Source organism: Hyperoodon ampullatus (genome assembly GCF_949752795.1).
Source record: "Hyperoodon ampullatus genome assembly, chromosome: 17".
Lineage (NCBI taxonomy): Eukaryota > Metazoa > Chordata > Mammalia > Artiodactyla > Ziphiidae > Hyperoodon > Hyperoodon ampullatus.
Window position 1 is genome coordinate 53,190,714 of NC_136930.1, and position 20,519 is coordinate 53,211,232.

Here is a 20,519-nt window from a genome sequence, read left to right on the forward strand (position 1 = left end):
AGTTGGGTTCTGGTGTATGGTATGGGGAGCCTCTTCCAGTGGGAGAGTTTTGGCATGTTGCTCAAGTTCAACTCTCCATAAGATCAGTGCTTCCTAACCCATAGTCACAAAGTCTAAGCTTTCCCATGATCCCCTGGTTTGGAGCAGCTAGTATTTTCAGACAACCCCAATAAATAGCTGGCACCCTAAATCCTTACTGTTTTGTACCAAATAGCTCATATATTCTCACACTGAGCAGGCCATTTTCTTACTTTGTAAAATGAGAGACCCATAGAGGGTTCAATCTTTCCATCAGAATGAAATCCATACCATGTCAGTGTTGAGCAGATACCTTGCCCTGGCAAGCATTTCCAAGTAATGATGGACATATTGGAGAGCTCCAAACATCTGTTTCCGGCTGACTTGTGTTTCCTTTCCCTAAAAAAGCCTTCCTTAACCCATGCCATGCATGCCATGGGAAGTTGTGGAATTTATCTTGACTTCCTTTGACAGCCCTGAGGAAACAAACCCTTCTTCCCAGTGCAAATTCAGAACGAGTTTCAATTGTATATGTAATATTATATTTATTAAAACAAGAATAACAAGATCTGAAGCAAATATGGCACCATGTTTGTCAAGTTGGATGGTAAATACTTTGAAGTTTATTTTACTATTCTGTATAATTTTTAGCTATTGAAAATATTTCATAATTAAAAAAAAAAGAAAATCTAAGCAGTAAGCAATAAATTCAAAGTATGCATTTTCAGAACTCAAATGATCCCTTTATCAGTATGTCCTTTATGGACTCAACTACTGAAAAATATTAACTTTAAACAACTAAGATCTAATTTGTCCTTATAGTCATTGAATATAAAACTTAAGAAAAATATATTTATAAATATCCATAGCATTGTAATATTGATTCATTTAAATACTTGCAGAAATATTCTAAAATATTATAATCATCATCACACTTTACCCTATTCTGAATATTGACATATTTAAATATTTTTAGACATTTTCTGAAACATGATTGTCAAAATCCTTTGTGAGTAGTATAATTTGTGAGTATTCTCTTTATCACTGAGAGTAGTCTCTGAATACCCGATATTTGAGTGAATCCTCAGCTTCCAAAAAATGACTTTGTTTTTTAAGAAATATTTTGTGGTCTCAGCCAACTCCTGCAGTATACTAATTGCTTATTTGTTTGCCTGATACATTTCCTTTGGTAGTAATTAGAAAAATGCTAATTTACTTCCCACTCATAGGAAAAGTCTACAGTGAGAGCTCTTTTGTGAGCTGAATTGTAGGTAGTCTGCATTAAGAAATGCATATATTACTAACATCTGACAGTGGCCAATACAACATTATTCTCCTGTATAAAATGTTCAAAATTTAAATCATGATGTTAAAATCAAATGTTCACATTTACCTTTATATTCTAAATGAAATCCAGTGTAACTAACAGATCCATCACTCCGAAAAGCCAAATGCATGGTATTTGAGCTGCTTTCTATTCTCTCTGGTAACTTGCTGTCTTGAAAACTTCCAATCAGTGGGCTATTACTGTCTGGTCCATCATATATATAGAGGAAGTCATAGTTTGGTTCTATGCTAAAACTAAAATGAAAGAAAAAGAAAGAAAGCAATAAAGAAAGAAGGGGAGAGAGAAAGAAAGATAGAAAAAAGTGGAATGGTTATTACTAAGGCATTAAGCATAATAGTCACATAATCATATATTAATTCAATCAATATCTTTAAAAATAACAGCAGACCCTGTCAAAATAAGCTAATTTGAAAATTCACCTGGCAACAGCACACTGAATATGCATATCAAATCAGTACTGGAAAAGAGAAAAGACACCTTGATATTTTCAAATATTTCTAAGTTGGCATTGTGTCTATAGGGAATAAAAGTGACTGTAAGGCAAACAGTTTATAAGCTGATGAAATGATACAGGACTTGGAGTCAGAGCTTAGGTTCAAGCCTTGAGTCTGCCTTTGTTAGCTACATATCCTTATGCAAGTTACTTTATATCAGTAAAATGTGTAAGACAATAACCATTTAAAAAATTTTTCATCCAGATATTTTACATCATAAAAATACAACCTTTTTTCTTTGTCAACGGTACTATTTGCCTTGAACTTCAAAATTTAAGAGCATTTTTGCTGTTTTAAAATTCACCTCAACATATCAGATTCAAACAAAAGTTGGAAAGACAAAATTTTCATTTAAATTACTCAAACAAAGCACCACACATTGTACTAGGTATTCTTTTTCCTGAAAGTAAATATATTTTCTTCTTTTAGAACCTAGTATAGGCAAATCAAACCAATACACTCTTCATCAAAATTAAATAATGTGTGAATAAAGACATTTTAGCATGTAAACTATTCAAATCAATATTTGAATATTGCAAAATTTGCATGATAAACTTCCATCAAAGTATGAGAATTGTCCCATAGTGATTATAGAACCCACATACTTAGAAGGCAGAAGACATGTAATCATGTGTCTATTACCTAACTCATACTGTGGCAGAGGAAAGGATGGACTCAAGTGGGTGATTAAGAAAAGTCAAGAAGTTCACGATATAAAATAAAACAAATAAACCTTGCCGTTGTTAAACATCCATCAATGGAGAAACTATTTTGTCAAGTTTTATCACCTCTGCATCTAAACAAAAAACTTGCTAGGTTGGGAGATACTATTTCCAAATCCACTAGATTGATAGAGGTTGTTTCCACAGTTCTAATCCTTTATGTATGCATGTACAAGGGAGAGGAATCTAGCTAGTTTACTTGCGCGTAAATAGTGGTGAAGAAAGACTGGGATAATGCAGAGGTTACCAACTTCTCATATAAAAGGGACAATGCAACATGAGAAAACTGGGGGACCACCATATTGTTATATTTTGTTTTAATAGTAGCTTCACATGTCTGATTCAGTTAATTACTCTTGAAACCTTTCAGTGAGTCTGAGGCCTGAATTTTGATAATGTAGCAGAAGTCAGAGGTTAAGGTCTTATTTCATTACTTACTATCCTTGTTCTGGGGTAAAATACAACTTTCTGAAAGTCATGTCTTTTATCGTTAAGGTTCGATGAGAATTACAACTTCCTTACCTATCTCACTATTGGAAGAAACACTAGAAACAAGTTCTTTGTAAAGGATATAGTAAATATAGTTTAAATGTACTATCTTTGGAAGGCCAAAAGCCTATTTAACAATAGTAATTTCAGTACTTTTTTTTTAAATTTCTAGTTTGGTTTTAAATAAATAATTCAAAATATTGATTTATAACTTCTCTGAAAATTAGAATAAAACAAAAAACAGTCTTTTTCTAGGAACCTTTAGAATGTTAGCTATAATAATTATTTTTCCTAAAAAACTGGAAAGATAGTACATTCCAATAGTATGTTTTATTTTACAAAGCACTTTCATAAATATTAACTTGGTCTTGTCAATAATCCTCTGGTATAAGGAAGAGATTATCATTTCCATTTTCCCAATGAGGCCCTAAAACGTCAGTGGTCTCCCTAAGATCACATAATAAATGACACAGCTGGAAATCAACTTTTGGTCATGTACTTCATGTAATACAGCCTTCTCCCACTCAGTTATTAACTACAATAAATTTTTTAAGTAAACTAAGCCCTGTATCTTACACCCTGACATTTCTAATGTTTGTACTGTCATTTCCTCTACTGTAAAAATGGGAAAAGTAGTACTTACTTCAGGAAACTGTCTTATAACTGGGTCCTGGCATATAACTAACATTGTCATCATTGTTGCTTTGTTATTACCAATTATCAATGTATCGCTACAAATTATTGAAATATTTCCATATATTTTTACTTTTTTAAATTTTTCATGAGTTTGAATTATCCTTTTTTTTAGTTTTTTTTTTTAAACCTGGCTTCAATATATTAGAAAGATTTTTCAGCTTAATATTTTACATAAATACCAAGCACCTTTGACATGCTAGCAGAAGAAGGGGCTGCGTTACTAGAGCCAACAGACATCAGTCTTGAACACTGAAGATTAGGAACATTTCTAGTTAGAAACTCTTTAAGTTGCTGGTACCTAACATTCCCATTGAAATCTTAAGGAAAAGAGTTAGGCTGGGTTTTGTGAAACAGCTGTTAGCTCCATGTGAGGAAACAGAGGCTCATTCATATAAATAATTTACCCAAGGTGACACAAATGACAGCGGCAGAGCTGGGGCTCAAACTCAGTGGTTTCTTTGCCACACGGGAAACTGCATCCTCTACTGCTTCAGTACTAAGCTAACCCTGCAGCTGATACTGCTAAATAACAAATGTAAATTTCGGAACACCTCATGTTAAGTTCTATCAGGAGGCAAGTTCTGCTGAGAGAGTATAGGAAAATGATCCATCAAATTCTTGTCAGCTTGACTTAATGAGACCACCAGGAAGGACAGTAGGTAGAATATGTATCTTCCCAAGTCCAGTGGTGGTGCTGCACCTATGGGTATTTAGATACTTCAAAAAAGTTTTGGGTGGTACACATATGGGAGAAAAAATTCCTTGAAATAATGACCTTTTAATCTTTAAGTTTAGGACAAACAGAACTTTTTGAAACAGTGATGGTAAGTTCAGGGAGGGAGGAAATGTTATAAAGAGATAGCATTTCATGAGAGTCAATAAACTACTCAACCTTTAACATGTCTCCTCTATATTGGAAACTGGTGAAAGATGCTCACTCACCTGTAGTTCTGTAGCCTTCATAACTACATTGGCGTCTGTGCTACTATACAGGGATTTGTAAACTGTTTATTGCAAAATATTAGCACTGAAATTGGTAAAAAAAATAAAAACTAAACTAAAAAATGTCATGTAGAGAAATAAAAATTTGCCTAGTGAAATGCTAAAGCAAATGAGCAAAAATATTTTTAAAATGTGGAAATGTATGGGAACTCACCTGATAAATGCCAAGGAGATAACATAGTCTGCGTTCACGGTGATAGTCCAGTCACAGTCCCTGCTGTGGGGATATGGGTGAGGGAAGTTTGGTGAAAGAATAAAGCCTGAAGATCCTGTTAAATTGCCTCCACAGGGTGCTTTAATTTAAAACAAACAAACAAAACCCCTTAAGTGATTAATAAAATGTATTATATATCAGTATTTGTGAAAACACTTATCTAAAAAAGTTTAGGAGGTTTTGTACAGATGATTTTTTACAGTACTGGATGCTTAAATACTGCATTATCTTTCAAGAAAGACAATTAAAATACTAAATACATACATACATACATTGAATTTAGCTCCTTTACTGGCTTCAAATGATAAGAAAAAGTTATATTTATATTTCTTTCCCTTTCTATTACTATTTTGTTTCATGTAAAAGAAAAGCATTAAGGAGTAAAAATGGTTTCACCCTGGTTACTAGGAAAAAATCTGAAGGTTATTGCAAAAAAGATAGAAACAAAACAAAGCAAAACAAAATCTCTAATAATAAGTGGAATAATAGAATATGAGTTATTTAGTTCATTTTCAAATCTTCCCTGCTACCTTTATTTACAGAGGAAGAGGCTTTGATAATGGTTAATGAGTGAAAATGGATAACTATCTGAGAACCTATAGCACTTTACTCCTATACTGAGTGTTAGGATATTCTTAAATTCTAGTTGCCTGACTTGTTGATGAAAACAGACAGTTGTTATTATTGTGGCCCAAACAAAGGTATCTGTAACACTTCAAAGGAGAGTCTCAAAAAATTGTCAGAGAAATTCAGAGATTAGATTCTTCAAGGGATTATTGTCAGAGTCTGTTAAACACAGCTTGATCAGAAAATAATATATTACACAAAGTTGGCAGCTGCAGAAAAATAGAGAAATTAAGAGATGGAGGGCCCTGGTGGTGGAGTGTGACAGTGGGGATGTAAATATAGGTGTTCACGCCGAGAAAGAGAGAGATTGAGACTGAGATTGGGATTCTCATGATGTAATGATGTCTCCTACACATCATCACCACATCATCATTGTTATCTGAGTTTTAAAATTATAGTTTTCCTCAGATCAATTTTACCATTCAGTTGTAAGGCATACGGGATTCTTTGGACAGCATAAAACTGGTTTTGGAAAGAGGAGAGTTTTGGTTCTGGTAACATTTCAGATATTTGTTCTTTGCCTGAGCCTAGATATGTAATATCATCATTAGAATTTGGTAATTTTTACCATCTTAAATAATGGATGTCTGCTATTATTGATATATTTCCCCATGACCCTCTGCTACCTTTGTCTCAGTGCCTCAGTCACAGTAGATGACGTACTCTACTGAGAATATTTATTTGCTGAGCCTTAATTTATTTACCACGATTTACCTATCACCTGTATGTTTTTTGTGGTATCATATCAAACGATTAAACAAACTATCTCAACTTTAATTCTCCCTATTCAAACCTCAACGCTTCCTGAATATTTAACGAGTCCTTCCTATTAATCAGGAAAACATCCTTGACTCAATCACACAATCTCTCTTCCTTCTCCAGAACCTGTGTTCATTTGTCTCCTTTATTCTCTCTGGTTTCTTCCCCTTTGTCCACAGGTGTTCAAGTCTCTTTCATCCTAAAAATAAAACAAAGTGTCCTCTAGCCTATTTCCTTTCACCTTTTCTTCAACTGAAAATGTTGAATTTTACCTGATGGTTAAGAAATCCCCTCACCCTTTTGTGTTTGGTTATATGGGCTCACTGTGAAGAACCACCCTTCACTATCCGACTCAGATAAGATTCACTTATCAGGTCTTTGAAAAAATCCTTTAAATAAGCCCCCTCATTTTCCTATGACAAGATCAGACATGGACCCTGAAAATTCCCATTCTTTGACTCAAATTATTAGTTGAATTGCTTGACCTCACTGATCAATCATAATAAACCGCTTGTAACCAAACTTTGGTCAAGCTTCTCTCCTTTCTCTAGGTCCTTGAACTCTGGCTCTCCCTCAGCCTTGAGTGAGCACACAACCTCTCCTGAGGGTAGGCTGCACTCAGAGTACAGCATTCCGGGCCACCCTTCCATGTCACTTCCCCACACCTGGTTCTTTCCAGCCTTGTGTACTCCTCTCTATAAAAGAAAAATCCCCTTTTCCGAATTCTTTAGGTGCTGGAAGATCTCACCATCACATTGCTCTCCCTATCACAGTAGTTCTGCTACCCACACACTACAAAAATGCTTTTTAGTTTTTAAATGATCACCTTCATGAGTTTGGTAAACATCTGTCATCATATAGTTACAAAATTAAAGAAAAAATTTTAAAAATTCCTTGTGATGAGAACTCTTAAGATTTGCTCTCTTAACAACTTTCATAGATAACATATAGCAGCGTCACATATCACATTGTACATTACATTCACAGTACTTATCAATCTTGAAACTAGAAGTTTGTGCTTTTGAACCAATTTCATCCAATTACCTCTCCCCGACCCCCTGACTCTGGTAACCAAAAATCTGATCTCTTTTTCTATGAGTTTGTTTGTTTTTGAATTATAATTGACCTACAACATTGCTAGTTTTTGGTGTATAACATAGTGATTTGATATTTCCATACATTACAATAGTAAAATTGTACAATAATTCCTTGTTAATAAAAGTCTCTCCTCACTTATTTTGAATTTGTTTTTTTATTTTACAACTATGCCTTTTGAAAAGGAAGTCTAATCTCATTCTCTCTTTCATCACCTATGTACTATATGTACCTGTAGGTAGACTAACATGATTAGCAAAGCAGGCCACTGAGAAAAAATAGTTTCTTATGTTATATCTTGAAGAAAAGTACCAAAGTATTCATGCTGAGAAAACTTATCTCAGGCTTAGAATTTTTTTTTTATTTGAAATTATATTTAGAGAGACAACTTTTTTGTTGCTTAGGGACTCTAGATGTTTTTATGTGGTCCTTCCCACCTCTCCTGCTCTCTCCAGCCATTGCTATTTCCCTTAGCCTCCGAGCCTCCCACACGTAACACTCCCTAGCTCATCCTCAAATGACTTTTGTATTGACTAACATAGGAGGGTATTTCTGCCTTTATCTTTCTCTTCATATCTGCAGTCATCCTTATCTGTTGACTTTCACCATAAATTCACTCTCCTCGTTTTTGGAACTCCACTTCTAATTTTCTTCTGATGTCTTTGTACGGATCTCAGTTTTATTGGCAAACACTTCTTTCACTTCATCTTATAATTTTGGTATTCTCCTGAATTCCTTTCCTAATTGTCTGTAATTTTCACTCTATTACATTCTTCCTTGTTGATCATGTCTGAATTGTGAGTTTATCTTCCACTTACATACTGATAACCCCTTTTTCCTATCATCTCCAACAGATTTCTCTGCTTAATTCTAAACCATATGCTCAAGTGCTTACTGGCTATCTCTACCTGATCACTGTGGGTACATCAAACACAGAATATCCAACATATCCAAACCTCAACTCAAATTTCTCCTGTATTCCTAGGTTGTTTGGTTAGCACTATCATCCAACCACATATATACCCAAGCTAGAGGCCTAAGATTCTTCCCTTTTCTTTATTGCACCCTTGACTCCAGTCTATCAAGAAGCACTACCAAGACTCTACCTCAGTTCCTCATAGATATTTTTCAATCTATCTCTTCTTTCCTTTTCTAATACCACATTTCTAGATCTGACTCTTACATGCCTCCAGAATTATTGCAATATTTGTTTCCCATGCCTCTAGTATAATCTCGTTTCCTCCATTTCATCTTCCCAGTGAAAACATCTAATCATACTATGTCCATGCATAAAATTCTGCAGTTATTACACATTGCCTAAAAGATAATGTCCCGACTCCAGTATAGCTTTCATGTCTTGACCCCTGCAACCTTTCCAATTGCATCAACCACCAATATAGACACATAATTTACACTCAAAGCTATCATTTGCTTGTTCCTTGTATTTACATGCCTTTATGCATCCTATTTGTTTTTCCTGACATGTCTTCCCTTCTACCTCTATATAACTTTTACTTATGTCTCAAGATTCATCACTGCCTCCAGGGAGTTTTCCTAGAAATTCTCAGCCTGGACTCTGCTTCAGCTCTCTCCAACACACTCTGGTATCCATAGCAAACTGTGCCTATCTCCATCATTTCCCTTACCATATTTTATTTAAATATTCCTTTCAGGTATCTGCATTTATCACTAATCCGCAAGCTAAAGACTGTGTTTTATATGTTATTTTCTATGTGAGAGTTAGCATATACTACACATTCCATAAATGTTTGTTGAATTGCTATTAACTCCTTGTATTGATTGTGAAGATTAAAGATGAATAAGTCTGAATGGCAATCTAATTTGTTTTGATAAAAATAATAATTTACTTTGATAAAAGCTATATGTTTTGATAAAAACAATGGCATATTTTATCTTTGGAACTTTTAAAATAATATGTGAATTTGAAAAATATTAGAAAAATATGTGTAATAGCAAATGCAGTTACATATGTGTATATATATATGTATATAGGCACAAAAGGCAGGAATGTTTTTTGGGTTTTTTTTCACATTCTAAGGAAGTGGTATCATTTGTACTTTGGGGGATCATGGGGGCAATTTTATTTGTTTGTTTCAGTTCTCCTTATTTTTCACAGGAAACTTTGGTCTTTTTTATCGTTAGCAATTTTATACACATGAACACATCCACATATACGTTTATACGTGTATATCCTTTATCATATAAGATATAGGAAAATCCATTACACATATTTTTAAGTATTTTACTGGATATATTTTGTGATTATACGATTATTAGAGCATAAGATCCTTTAAAATTCTTTTGATTCTATTATTAAAATTATTTATTGAGGTTTTCCAGATAAATTTAATAACTGTAGTAGATTTTGAAAATCTATAAAAGCCATTGAGACAAGCTGAGACATTATCTAACATTTGTATATCCCAAACAACTCAGTAGTAAAGAAAACTCTCTTTGCATTTAATATATTAAACTTTAAATACCATTTGGAAAATACATCTTTTACTTTTATGCATCTAATCATAAAGCATCCAAAATAAGATTCTCTTTAAATCAAATATATTTATGAATTAAATTTTTAGTTAGGTTCCATAGAGTTCTGACACATTAATGATTTGTTCTGCATGTAATTTCTTATGAGACAGTTATACAGGCAACTATTGATAATGATTTTACAATCTTAATTTTTCTCCCCTATTCAGTTTTTGTGTGTGTGTGTGTGGTACGCGGGCCTCTTCCTGCTGTGGCCTCTCCTGTTTCAGAGCACAGGCTCCGGACGTGCAGGCCCAGCGGCCATGGCTCACGGGCCCAGCCACTCCGTGGCATGTGGGAACTTCCTGGACCGGGGCACGAACCCGTGTCCCCTGCATCGGCAGGTGGACTCTCAACCACTGCACCACCAGGGAAGCCCTCCCCTATTCAGTTTTGTGTCTACTGTCTTTCTCAGCAGCCCACCCATACTCATGTCTTTGTTATTTACCTTCATATTGAGTGCTGTTACTTTCCCTCTAGCAATGTCAAAGTAATCTTCACACTGTCAATTCTGTTAGAATGAATTCTATTAACTCTCTTAAGAATGACTGTCCTTCTGCTTGGTATTTGCTATAAGGTTGACTATTTCTCATGCAAGCAAAATGCTTTATGCTCAAGGGTCTGAGACATAGACTTATGAAGTTTCTAAAAAGTTCAGGGTTTAATCTTTGGCATAATATTTCCAATCATGGAGTTCTTTCTTATAAGTTTCAGAGTTCAAGTTTTCTGCAGCTTAGCAATTTTTCAGACTTTTTTTTTAAGGTTATTATCTTCCTCAGAGAAGCTCTAATGCATATCCTTTCCTTAAGCAATCTTTTCCTACCAAAAAATTATACACAGCACCACTGTCCTTACAAAAAATTCCCACAATCTGCTTAATTTAAGTAAAATTTGGTGTTTAACTTTTATTTTCTAGAATTATGACTTGCTGGCTAAAGTCTTGTCTACAAATGGAATTTTATAACAGCCTATCTCAAAATTCTTCACTCTTTTAACCTTTTGGATTTTCGTGTTTTCTAGCATTTCAGTGTAAAGCTGTTCAATGCTTCAGAATTCTCTACATGACAACATTTGACATAATATAGCCTTTCTAGTAATTCTAATAAATAACACCCATTTAATAGGTCTAAGAATCACAATAAAACAAGAAGTTCCACAGTAAGTCTGTGGAGTTCTGTCATTTCATCTTTACACAAAGATTCTCTTTACAAGATACTCAGTCAAATTCCAATTAATTTGAATGTGGCATTTTAGTTTAATTGGCATTTTTTAGGTTAACTGTCCAGTAAACAAATGAAAGCTTCATTGTTTCAGTCCCTTTTCCTTTGAAAATATTTTTTTCTCTGTATTTTTTCCTCTGCTTTTATGAGTGTATTTATAGAAATGTAAATTAATCGATGTTTGATGATTTAGAATCTTGCAGTGGTACATAGAGAGCAACATAGGTATAAATGGAAATAAACTGTAAAGGAAAATATGGCTAAATCGGAACTGGCTCAATGTATGCCCTTATTTTCTGCTTTTTTTATGTCCCTTTAATAAGCTTTTTCCTTATCATCTGCTCCATTTTCTACAGAAGTCTACAAATATCTGTCTACTCCCTGCCTGGTTTGAGCCTTTAGATGTGTTTTGTTCTGTGTATTGTGTTTTTTTAATTCCAACAAATAAAATACAAAAGATGTGATATGAATTCAGATTTTTTAGTTTTCAGTTTACTAGAGAAGTTCACAAAAACAGGGAACTCTTCTGTCTTACTGTACTGCTAAATCCTCAATGCCTAGATCAACACATAGGATGCACTAATGAATTTGAGTTTGCAGTTCTTGCATAAGAAGCGTAAAATGGGGTAAAGTAAATCTGAATAACTGAGTGCTTGATTTGTTCACTTCTGACTGAGGTACTAAACACTCTTTTCCTACTATTATGTGACTCACTGGGAAATGATTATTGAAAATGTATTTATGAGTGAGATATAAAGTGAACAAAAATAAGGCTTTCTCTCCTAAAAGTGCTAAATTTTCATGTTATAAGAAATACACTGAACAAGATATGGAATCTTCTCCCAAGTTTCCTGCAGTGTAGTAAGGTAAAGAATATGATAAATAAAATTTTGAGTACACATAACATACTTTGCGCAAACTGTATTATACAGTTTAGATGATGCCAATTTGAGCTCAAGATGATGCCAACTTGAGCTCAAGTTTTGAGATTAAACTAGCTGAATTTAAGAACCTTAATAACAAAATTTTTTTTAAAAGATTATATAGCAAGTTTTCTCACTATTTTTATTCCAAAAGTGGTATATCCCTCTAACTTTTTCTCAGACCCAGTAGGGAAATAATACGTATCTTAATTTTCTAGAGTCTAACATGGACACTCAAGCATAGACCATTGGGCTTCCCTGGTGGCGCAGTGGTTGAGAGTCTGCCTGCCGATGCAGGGGACATGGGTTCGTGCCCCAGTCCAGGAAGATCCCACATGCCACGGAGCGGCTAGGCCCGTGAGCCATGGCCGCTGAGCCTGCGCGTCCGGAGCCTGTGCTCCACAACGGGAGAGACCACAACAGTGAGAGGCCCGTGTATCACAAAAAAAAAAAAAAGAGAATAGACCATGGATTCAAAAGGCAGAGAGTTGGAAATATGAACCAAGCAGTTGCAAATCCTTAGATCATCAAAATAAAAACTGATAATTCATTTAGAATATATGGATTGAAGGGAAAGTCAAAGCTTTGAAACTCAAACATAAGTTCTGATAAAATTTTCTTTCTTAGAAGGAATAACCATCATTGAGGCAAGATCAACCTGGCCCATTTTAAATACAGAGTCTGAATCCACTCTTTAAATTTTAAAAGCAGTGAATAACTACATTTGTATAGTAGATAGGGAAGATGAAGATTTTTCAAGAACTTTGATTCTATTTTTTCTTTTGAATTTTATTTTATTTATTTTTTATACAGCAGGTTCTTATTAGTTATCTATTTTATACATATTAGTGTATATATGTCAATCTCAATCTCCCAATTCAACCCACCACCACCATCCACCTTGCCACTTCCCCCCTTGGTGTCCATGCATTTGAAGAACTTTGATTCTTTACTGTATTTTTGTTTTTGTTTTTTTTTTTAGAGTGTTAGAACCACTGAGAATCTAATAAAATTATAGACCCTCTCCTCAGGGGAAAAATAACAATGATTTACAACTTTGTGCATTTTTGGAGGGTCATAGACCTCTGAAATCTTATACTTCCATATAACCTATTCCACAATACTGTTCTTAATTAATAACACTGAAACCAGTTTTTAAGCATTATTTTACACCTGTATACAATTTTAATTATTCTAAATTCATACCTATACAAACTGGTGGGCTGGGCTGCCAGAAGTATCGATTTTCTACCTGAATGCAGGTTATTCTTTCCTCTCCTTGAAGCTCATATCCTGGGTCACACTGAAAAACAACAGTGTCCCCAGGTTCTCGTCCATCCCCATTTCGAGTCCCATTCATGGGAACCCCTGGGTCACGACATGCAGTGGCAACAGAACCTATGAAAAGACAGAAACAAACCTTTAGTTTTGATGCTATCCAAAATCACCTTCAAAATTCCAGGTCTTATATTTGAGAAGCTTCCACATATCTATGTGCTTTTAGAAAATTAACTTAAAAAATGCTTGGGCCATAATTCCCTGTGCTATACAATATCTCCTTGTTGCATTTTTAATGGAGTATATAATCTGTAAAAACTATCTATGAATCACTATGCTGTACACCAGAAATTAATATAATATTGTAAATTAACTATACTTCAATTAAAAAATGCTTGGGCTAATTTTTAAATACCTGCACAATAAATACTTTTTAATTGTTTTTGGTAAATAATTTATGTGTTAACTTGCTTCAAACAGGGACATGGCATTTTAGTAGCTAAATAATAAATGTACTCAAAATCTGTTTTTTGATACTCCATGAAAGACACTGTGAAGAGGATGAAAAGACAGTTGCAGACTGGAAGAACATATTTGCATGGGCTATATTCCACAAGGGACTTGTATCTGGAATATACAAAGAATTCTTAAAACTCAACTGTGAAAAAAAAAAAAAGAAAGAAAAAAATCCAACTAGAAAATGGGCAAAAAACATTTCAATAAAGAGGATACCAGATGGCACACGAAAAAGTGTTCAATATTATTAGCCATTAAGGAAATGCAATTTAAAACCACAATGAGATATTACTACATACCTATCAGATCAGGTAAAATAAAAAATATAGTAACACCAAATGCTGGCAAGATTCTGCAAAAAACGGAATTACTTAACCATTGCTGGTAGAAATGTAAAATGGTACAGCCACTCTGGAAAGAAGATGGCACTTTCTTGCAAAAATAAATGTGCTGGGCTTCCCTTGTGGTGCAGTGGTTGAGAGTCCACCTGCCGATGCAGAGGACACGGGTTTGTGCCCCGGTCTGGGAAGATCCCACATGCCGCGGAGCAGCTGAGCCTGTGAGCCATGGCCGCTGAGCCTGTGCGTATGGAGCCTGTGCTCCGCAACGGGAGAGAAAACAGTGAGAGGCCCGCGTACCGCAAATAAATAAATAAATAAATAAATAATAAATAAATAAATAAATAAATAAATAAATAAATGTGCTTACCATAACCCAGTAATTGTACTCTTGCACATTTATTACACAGAAATAAAAACCTGAACGTGTATGTTCACAGGAGGTTTTTTTGTTTGTTTGTTTGTTTGTTTTTTGCAGTACACGGGCCTCTCACTGTTGTGGCCTCTCCCGTTGCGGAGCACAGGCTCAGGACACGCAGGCTCAACGGCCATGGCTCACGGGCCTAGCCACTCCGCAGCATGTGGGATCTTCCTGGACCAGGGCACAAACCCGTGTACCCTGCATCGGCAGGCAGACTCTCAACCACTGCGCCACCAGGGAAGCCCCTGTTCACAGGAGTTTTATTTGTAATAGCTAAAAACTAGGAACAAACCACTTTCAACAGGTGAATCATTAAACTAAATTCATACCATGGAATACTGGTCAGTAATAAAGAAGGAATGATGATATACAAGACAGCTTGGATGGATCTGAAGGCAATTATGATGAGTAAAAGAAATGCAATAGCAAAATGTTTTATACTGTTTGCCTCTATTTATGTAACATTCTTGAATTGACAAAATTATGAAGTTGGAAAACAGATTACTGGTTACCAAGAATTGTAGGGGGAGGGGATGGAAGGAGATGACCAGGACTATAAAACAGTGAGTAGAAGGATCTTTGTGATGGAACCGTACTGTGGTTTACCTCTGGTGATGGTGATCAAATCTACATAAAACTATATAGAAACTAAACATACACACAAAAATGAGCATATATAAAACTAATGAAATCTGAATAAGGTTCATGGATTGTTATCAATGTCAATTTTCTGCTTGTGATATTGTGCTATAGTTATACAAGAAATCATCATTGGAGGAAATTGGGTAAAGGGTATACAGGATCTCTATTATTTCTTACAATTGCATATAAATCTAAAATTATTTAAAATTTTCAAAAAGTTTAAAAAATCATTAGAGGAGAGTATGGGACCACAGGAAAGCAACTGTTCTTCTATATACAGTATAGGGCACATTTAATAGTATAATTAACTACAATTATTCAGGTTAATGGAACAAGATATTACTTTGAATTACCACAAAGCAGATTTATCCTAAAGTATATGATAATTAAGTATCAAGAAAAAAAAGCTATTAAATTTTTCATTTAAGCTACTTATTAAATTATATTCATAAATGTAGGATTCAGCCCTTGTATAAATTATTTTTTAAACTGCATATTAAAGTAACTACACAAATGGCTGGATTACAGACACATAACTGGTATTCACTTATTCATTCATTTACTAACTTAATATATTCCAGACACTGTGCTAGGTGCTAGGAATACAAAGAAGAAATAGGCAGACATAAAACTGAACAGACTTCAAATTGTTCAAACTGCATGGCAGTGGCACCTACAAACAGATTCTGTTGTATACATCCCTAGTAGGTAAGTAAACAGGTACAAAGGTAGGTAGGTAGATACAGATAGATAGATAGATAGATTCACCAATATACCAAACAATTTGTTAAAACCTACCAGGTGTACTTTTTGTATTGATAGCTCATCTCCCTAATACTCATACACAGCAATGAAACCAGAGAATCTACACACAAATATTGTAATGTTCTGACTCTCAAAGTCGTTTGGGAATCAAGAGGACCATATCAATTAAAAAACCGAAAAAAACCCAACAACCTAATTTGGTGGTATGTTAAGTCTGAGACTGCATAAAAGCAGCAACAACAAAAAAGTGATATTATATATAATCACATATATATATACACACAAAACTGAACAGACTGCAAATTGTTCTATATATCTTTTCAGAAAGGGTAAAAAAAAGATATTTTTATTTTAAGTTTTTTAACATCTTTATTGGAGTATAATTGCTTTACAATGGTGTGTTAGTTTCTGTTTTATAACAAAGTGAACCAGCTATACGTATACATATCTCTCCATATCTCCTCCCTCTTGCATCTCCCTCCCACGCTCCCTATCCCACCCCACCAGGTGGTCACAAAGCACCGAGGTGATCTCCCTGTGCTATGCAGCTGCTTTCCACTAGCTATCTATTTTACATTTGGTAGTGTATATATGTCCATGCCACTCTCTCACTTCACCCCAGCTTACCCTTCCCCCTCCCCGTGTCCTCAAGTCCATTCTCTATGTCTGCATCTTTATTCCTGTCCTGCTCCTAGGTTCTTCAGAACCTTTTTTTTTTTTTTTTTTTAGATTCCATATATATGTGTTAACATATGGTATTTGTTTTTCTCTTTCTGACTCACTTCACTGTATGACAGACTCTAGGTCCATCCACCTCACTACAAATAGCCTAATTTCGTTTCTTTTTATGGCTGAGTAATATTCCATTGTATATATGTGCCACATCTTCTTTATCCATTTGTCTGTCGATGGACGCTTTGGTTGCTTCCATGTCCTGGCTATTGTAAACAGAGCTGCAATGAACACTGTGGTACATGACTCTAAATGACTCTAAAAGGTTATTTTTAAAAGGGTTAATTTTTAAAGGGTTACTTTTTAAAAAGGGTTACAAGATGTAGACTGCAAATGTTATTTTACCAACCACTTAAATTAAATCTATGTATCATTATACACATCATCAGAAATCCTAACAGTTTTGCTTCATTTTACTGACAAACTAGTGTTTCTCAGCAATGGCCAAGGATGAAGACGTTACATGTATAATTCCTTTAATTCTCCTATCAAACCAATGGGTCAAGTGCCATTATTATTTTTATTTTAGAGGTGAGAAAACTAAAGTTTAGGAAGATTAAGTAACGTGTTCAATATTACAAAAACTAAAGGGTGCAGAACCAAGGTTTGAACCCCAGTATGATTTCAGAAACCAAACCCTTAAATGTTACACTAGACTGTCCTCTTCTACCTGTTCACTGTCCCAGAGATACAATTTCTTTCTCAGTTAAATATAATAAACCCCATTAAGAAATGATAAAAAATACAGAGATTATATCTATAAATAGAAAAGCTACAGTGCACATAAATGTGTCCATCTTAAAAATATTCAATCTTCTTTCATTTGAGTTATTTTTGAGAGAGTTATTTTTAACTGTTAATAGAATAACAATCAGACTCATATTGGAGAATACTGAGGGAAGTGGGGCAGGGACTTAGTTCCAATTTCCAATTGGATTTGTTCTGTAATACCTATCAGTGTTCCTTAGCAGAACATCCATCAGGCATTACAGGGTCTGTCAATTATACTCTTTCAATATTGATAGACCTTTTTTTTTTTTTTTGTAAATGCTTTTGTGATAAACTCAGTCATTAAGCTTTCCTTGAATTGCTCTGGAATGGTTTCCACCAACACTAAAACTGATCTATGAATTGGTTTTACAATACAAAAGTGGAGCTGGATGTCCTACATACAAGATTTACACTTAGGATGTTTTAATTGGAAAGGAGTGATATAAAGGTAAAATGTGCTACAGCTTTCAAGCTGAAAAGTAGAATGATATACAGATTATGAAAAATATTCTTTTGTTGTTGTTTTTGTTATTGTTGTAGAAGCTTCCTATGTGCTGGGCTCTGCAAAAAGCTTGAAGCTTAATATGAACATTCTCAAAGTAAAAATGTACATATAACAATGTTACGAAAACAATGAAATGAAAGCAGCTGGTATAACCATGTCTTACCAGAGTTTGAGGGAAAAAAGATGTTTTGGCCCTATTGTCAGAGTCACTGTGCTTACAGATTTAAAGTGGAACCTAGTAGCTAAAATATAAAGGCTTCAATATGATAGCTAATATATAATATGTAAAAATATTCATTTGCCTTTGGGTCTGGTTGACTTGAAGGAACAGAGGTGGTAAAATTGTACTCTTCCTTTTTCTCTCAACTCATAAATAAATTACAAGTAAGATTTTAAAATACAATAGAGAATGATGGGGTTTAGTGAAAGACCAAATAATTTTTTTCTTCTTGCAATTACTTGAGTTCTGAAAGCAATTAGTTAAATACACACAGAAAGAATTACTTGCTGTGAATGCTATTGTCTTATTTTCTTTACTTATTCAAAGTTTAGTCTCTATACTGGTTATACACTGTGTCTGTGGGTAGACAAAATTACATTAATTTTGGCATCGGTCATTCTTCTTTTCTGTATTAAATAGAAACTATAGCCATTGAAGAAAATAAATAAACATTTAAAAAGTCATTCTGTATCTCCTTGGAAATTAGGACTGAAATAATCTCACAAAATTAGCATGATTTAAAAACAATTATATAATATTAGAACTTAATAAGTATTGTCACATATATAAAAATAGATTAAGAATTTTTATTTGACATTTGTTGTTTAATTTTGTGGAACATACAATTCTCAAGATATATAATTCTTATTTGCATTTTATTACTGTTGTTATATATATATTTTTAAGTAGATGTTTGTTCCTCTCTATTCTCTTCCACTGTGGAATAATATACAGGGTGTTTCTATAGAATGAGGACTTTTTTTGCAATTAAGTATTTCAATTTATCAACTATTTTAAAGATATAAAAATTTTAAAAGTATATATTAGAAAATAATATACCTGCCACCAGTGTATTAAAATAGGTAATTTCTATTTATTATCTCAGTTTTTTGTTTTTGTTTTTGTTTGTGTTTGTCGCGGTATGCGGGCCTCTCACTGTTGTGGCCTCTCCCATTTTGGAGCACAGGCTCCGGACGCACAGGCTCAGTGGCCATGGCTCACGGGCCCAGCCGCTCCGCGGCATGTGGGATCTTCCCAGACCAGGGCACGAACCCGTGTCCCCTGCATCGGCAGGCAGACTCTCAACCACTGTGCCACCAGGGAAGCCCTATAACCTCAGTTTTTTAAGTCCAAATTACTTCAAATTTAATTGATGAAATGAATATCTGTATTTGTTCTATTAGGTTTAAGTTTGTCATTTATTCCTGATTTTTCTTAACATAAATATGTAAAGTAAGCATAAATTCCAACAAAGATAAAGGGTCTTAACAAACTTGTTATCTCACTTGCAATGCTATCATGAAAGGAACATTCTAGAAAGTGTATATAATAGGCTTATATGCTATCCTATCCAAATATATCTTGGATTTAGCTTTCAAAACTTAATGAAATTGACTATAAAAGATGACTTCCCTTCCTTGTCCCCCCCCAAAAGAAATGGCCATTAACATTTTGGTTAGTCTAGAATAGGAATTATCAACTGGTTAGTCTGTTTCACAGCTGATTATTCAGTAAAAATGATAACAGTCACAGGGAAAAGGTATATAAATAGAAGAGTATGTGACTAGTTAATATTGTCATTATGTAATATTTATTGGACACTTACTGTCTTTCAAACACTTGTACTATGATCTATATCTCATTTGATTCACAAGAAGTCTGGGTACTATTAGTATCCATATTTTCCCAATGAGAAGATGGAGGCTAAAAAAAGATAAGAAGCCTGACCAACATCACATAGTTAAAGTGGATGAAGTGTCCTATGCAGACATGAGACCATTACCGAGGGACATTTCTTAAGCAAAAGTGATAGAGTGTTTGCAAAAAAAAGTGTGAACTATAGTATAAAGCTCAAGTGAAATAATGACTTCAATTGAAATTTCTAAAATATGTTATTAATCTTTATTGTCATTTTAAAATCAGAAGAGCAGCTACCTACCTGCCTATCGTTCTGATTGGAAGAGTCCAAAACCTACATGTTTATAACACTTAGCTTTAAATGTATTAATTTCTTACTTAAAAAAAATTGCACAGATATTAACAACACAGTCTTATTCACAGGATTCCATTGGTGTATATTTTGTCAAACTGAAATAAATCTGTGTATCTAAGGAAGAGATGTAGTTGTTCAATGTGAAGGGCAATCAGAATAGATACCAATAAAATAATGA

At 34.2% G+C, this 20,519-nt stretch overlaps 1 protein-coding gene across 3 annotated transcripts in view; it reads right to left on the reverse strand.

Annotated features, from left to right (window-relative positions):
• CSMD3 (CUB and Sushi multiple domains 3) overlaps positions 1-20,519 on the reverse strand; it is a gene marked incomplete at its 5' end in the record, with an annotated part of 1,086,230 nt that overhangs the window by 271,200 nt on the left and 794,511 nt on the right. For all 3 annotated transcript variants that reach the window (XM_079722286.1, XM_079722285.1, XM_079722284.1), the window contains 3 exons: positions 1,412-1,599; positions 4,924-5,062; positions 13,367-13,558. In XM_079722286.1, coding sequence (XP_079578412.1) covers positions 1,412-1,599; positions 4,924-5,062; positions 13,367-13,558 — 519 coding nt within the window. The remainder of the gene's footprint in view (positions 1-1,411; positions 1,600-4,923; positions 5,063-13,366; positions 13,559-20,519) is intronic.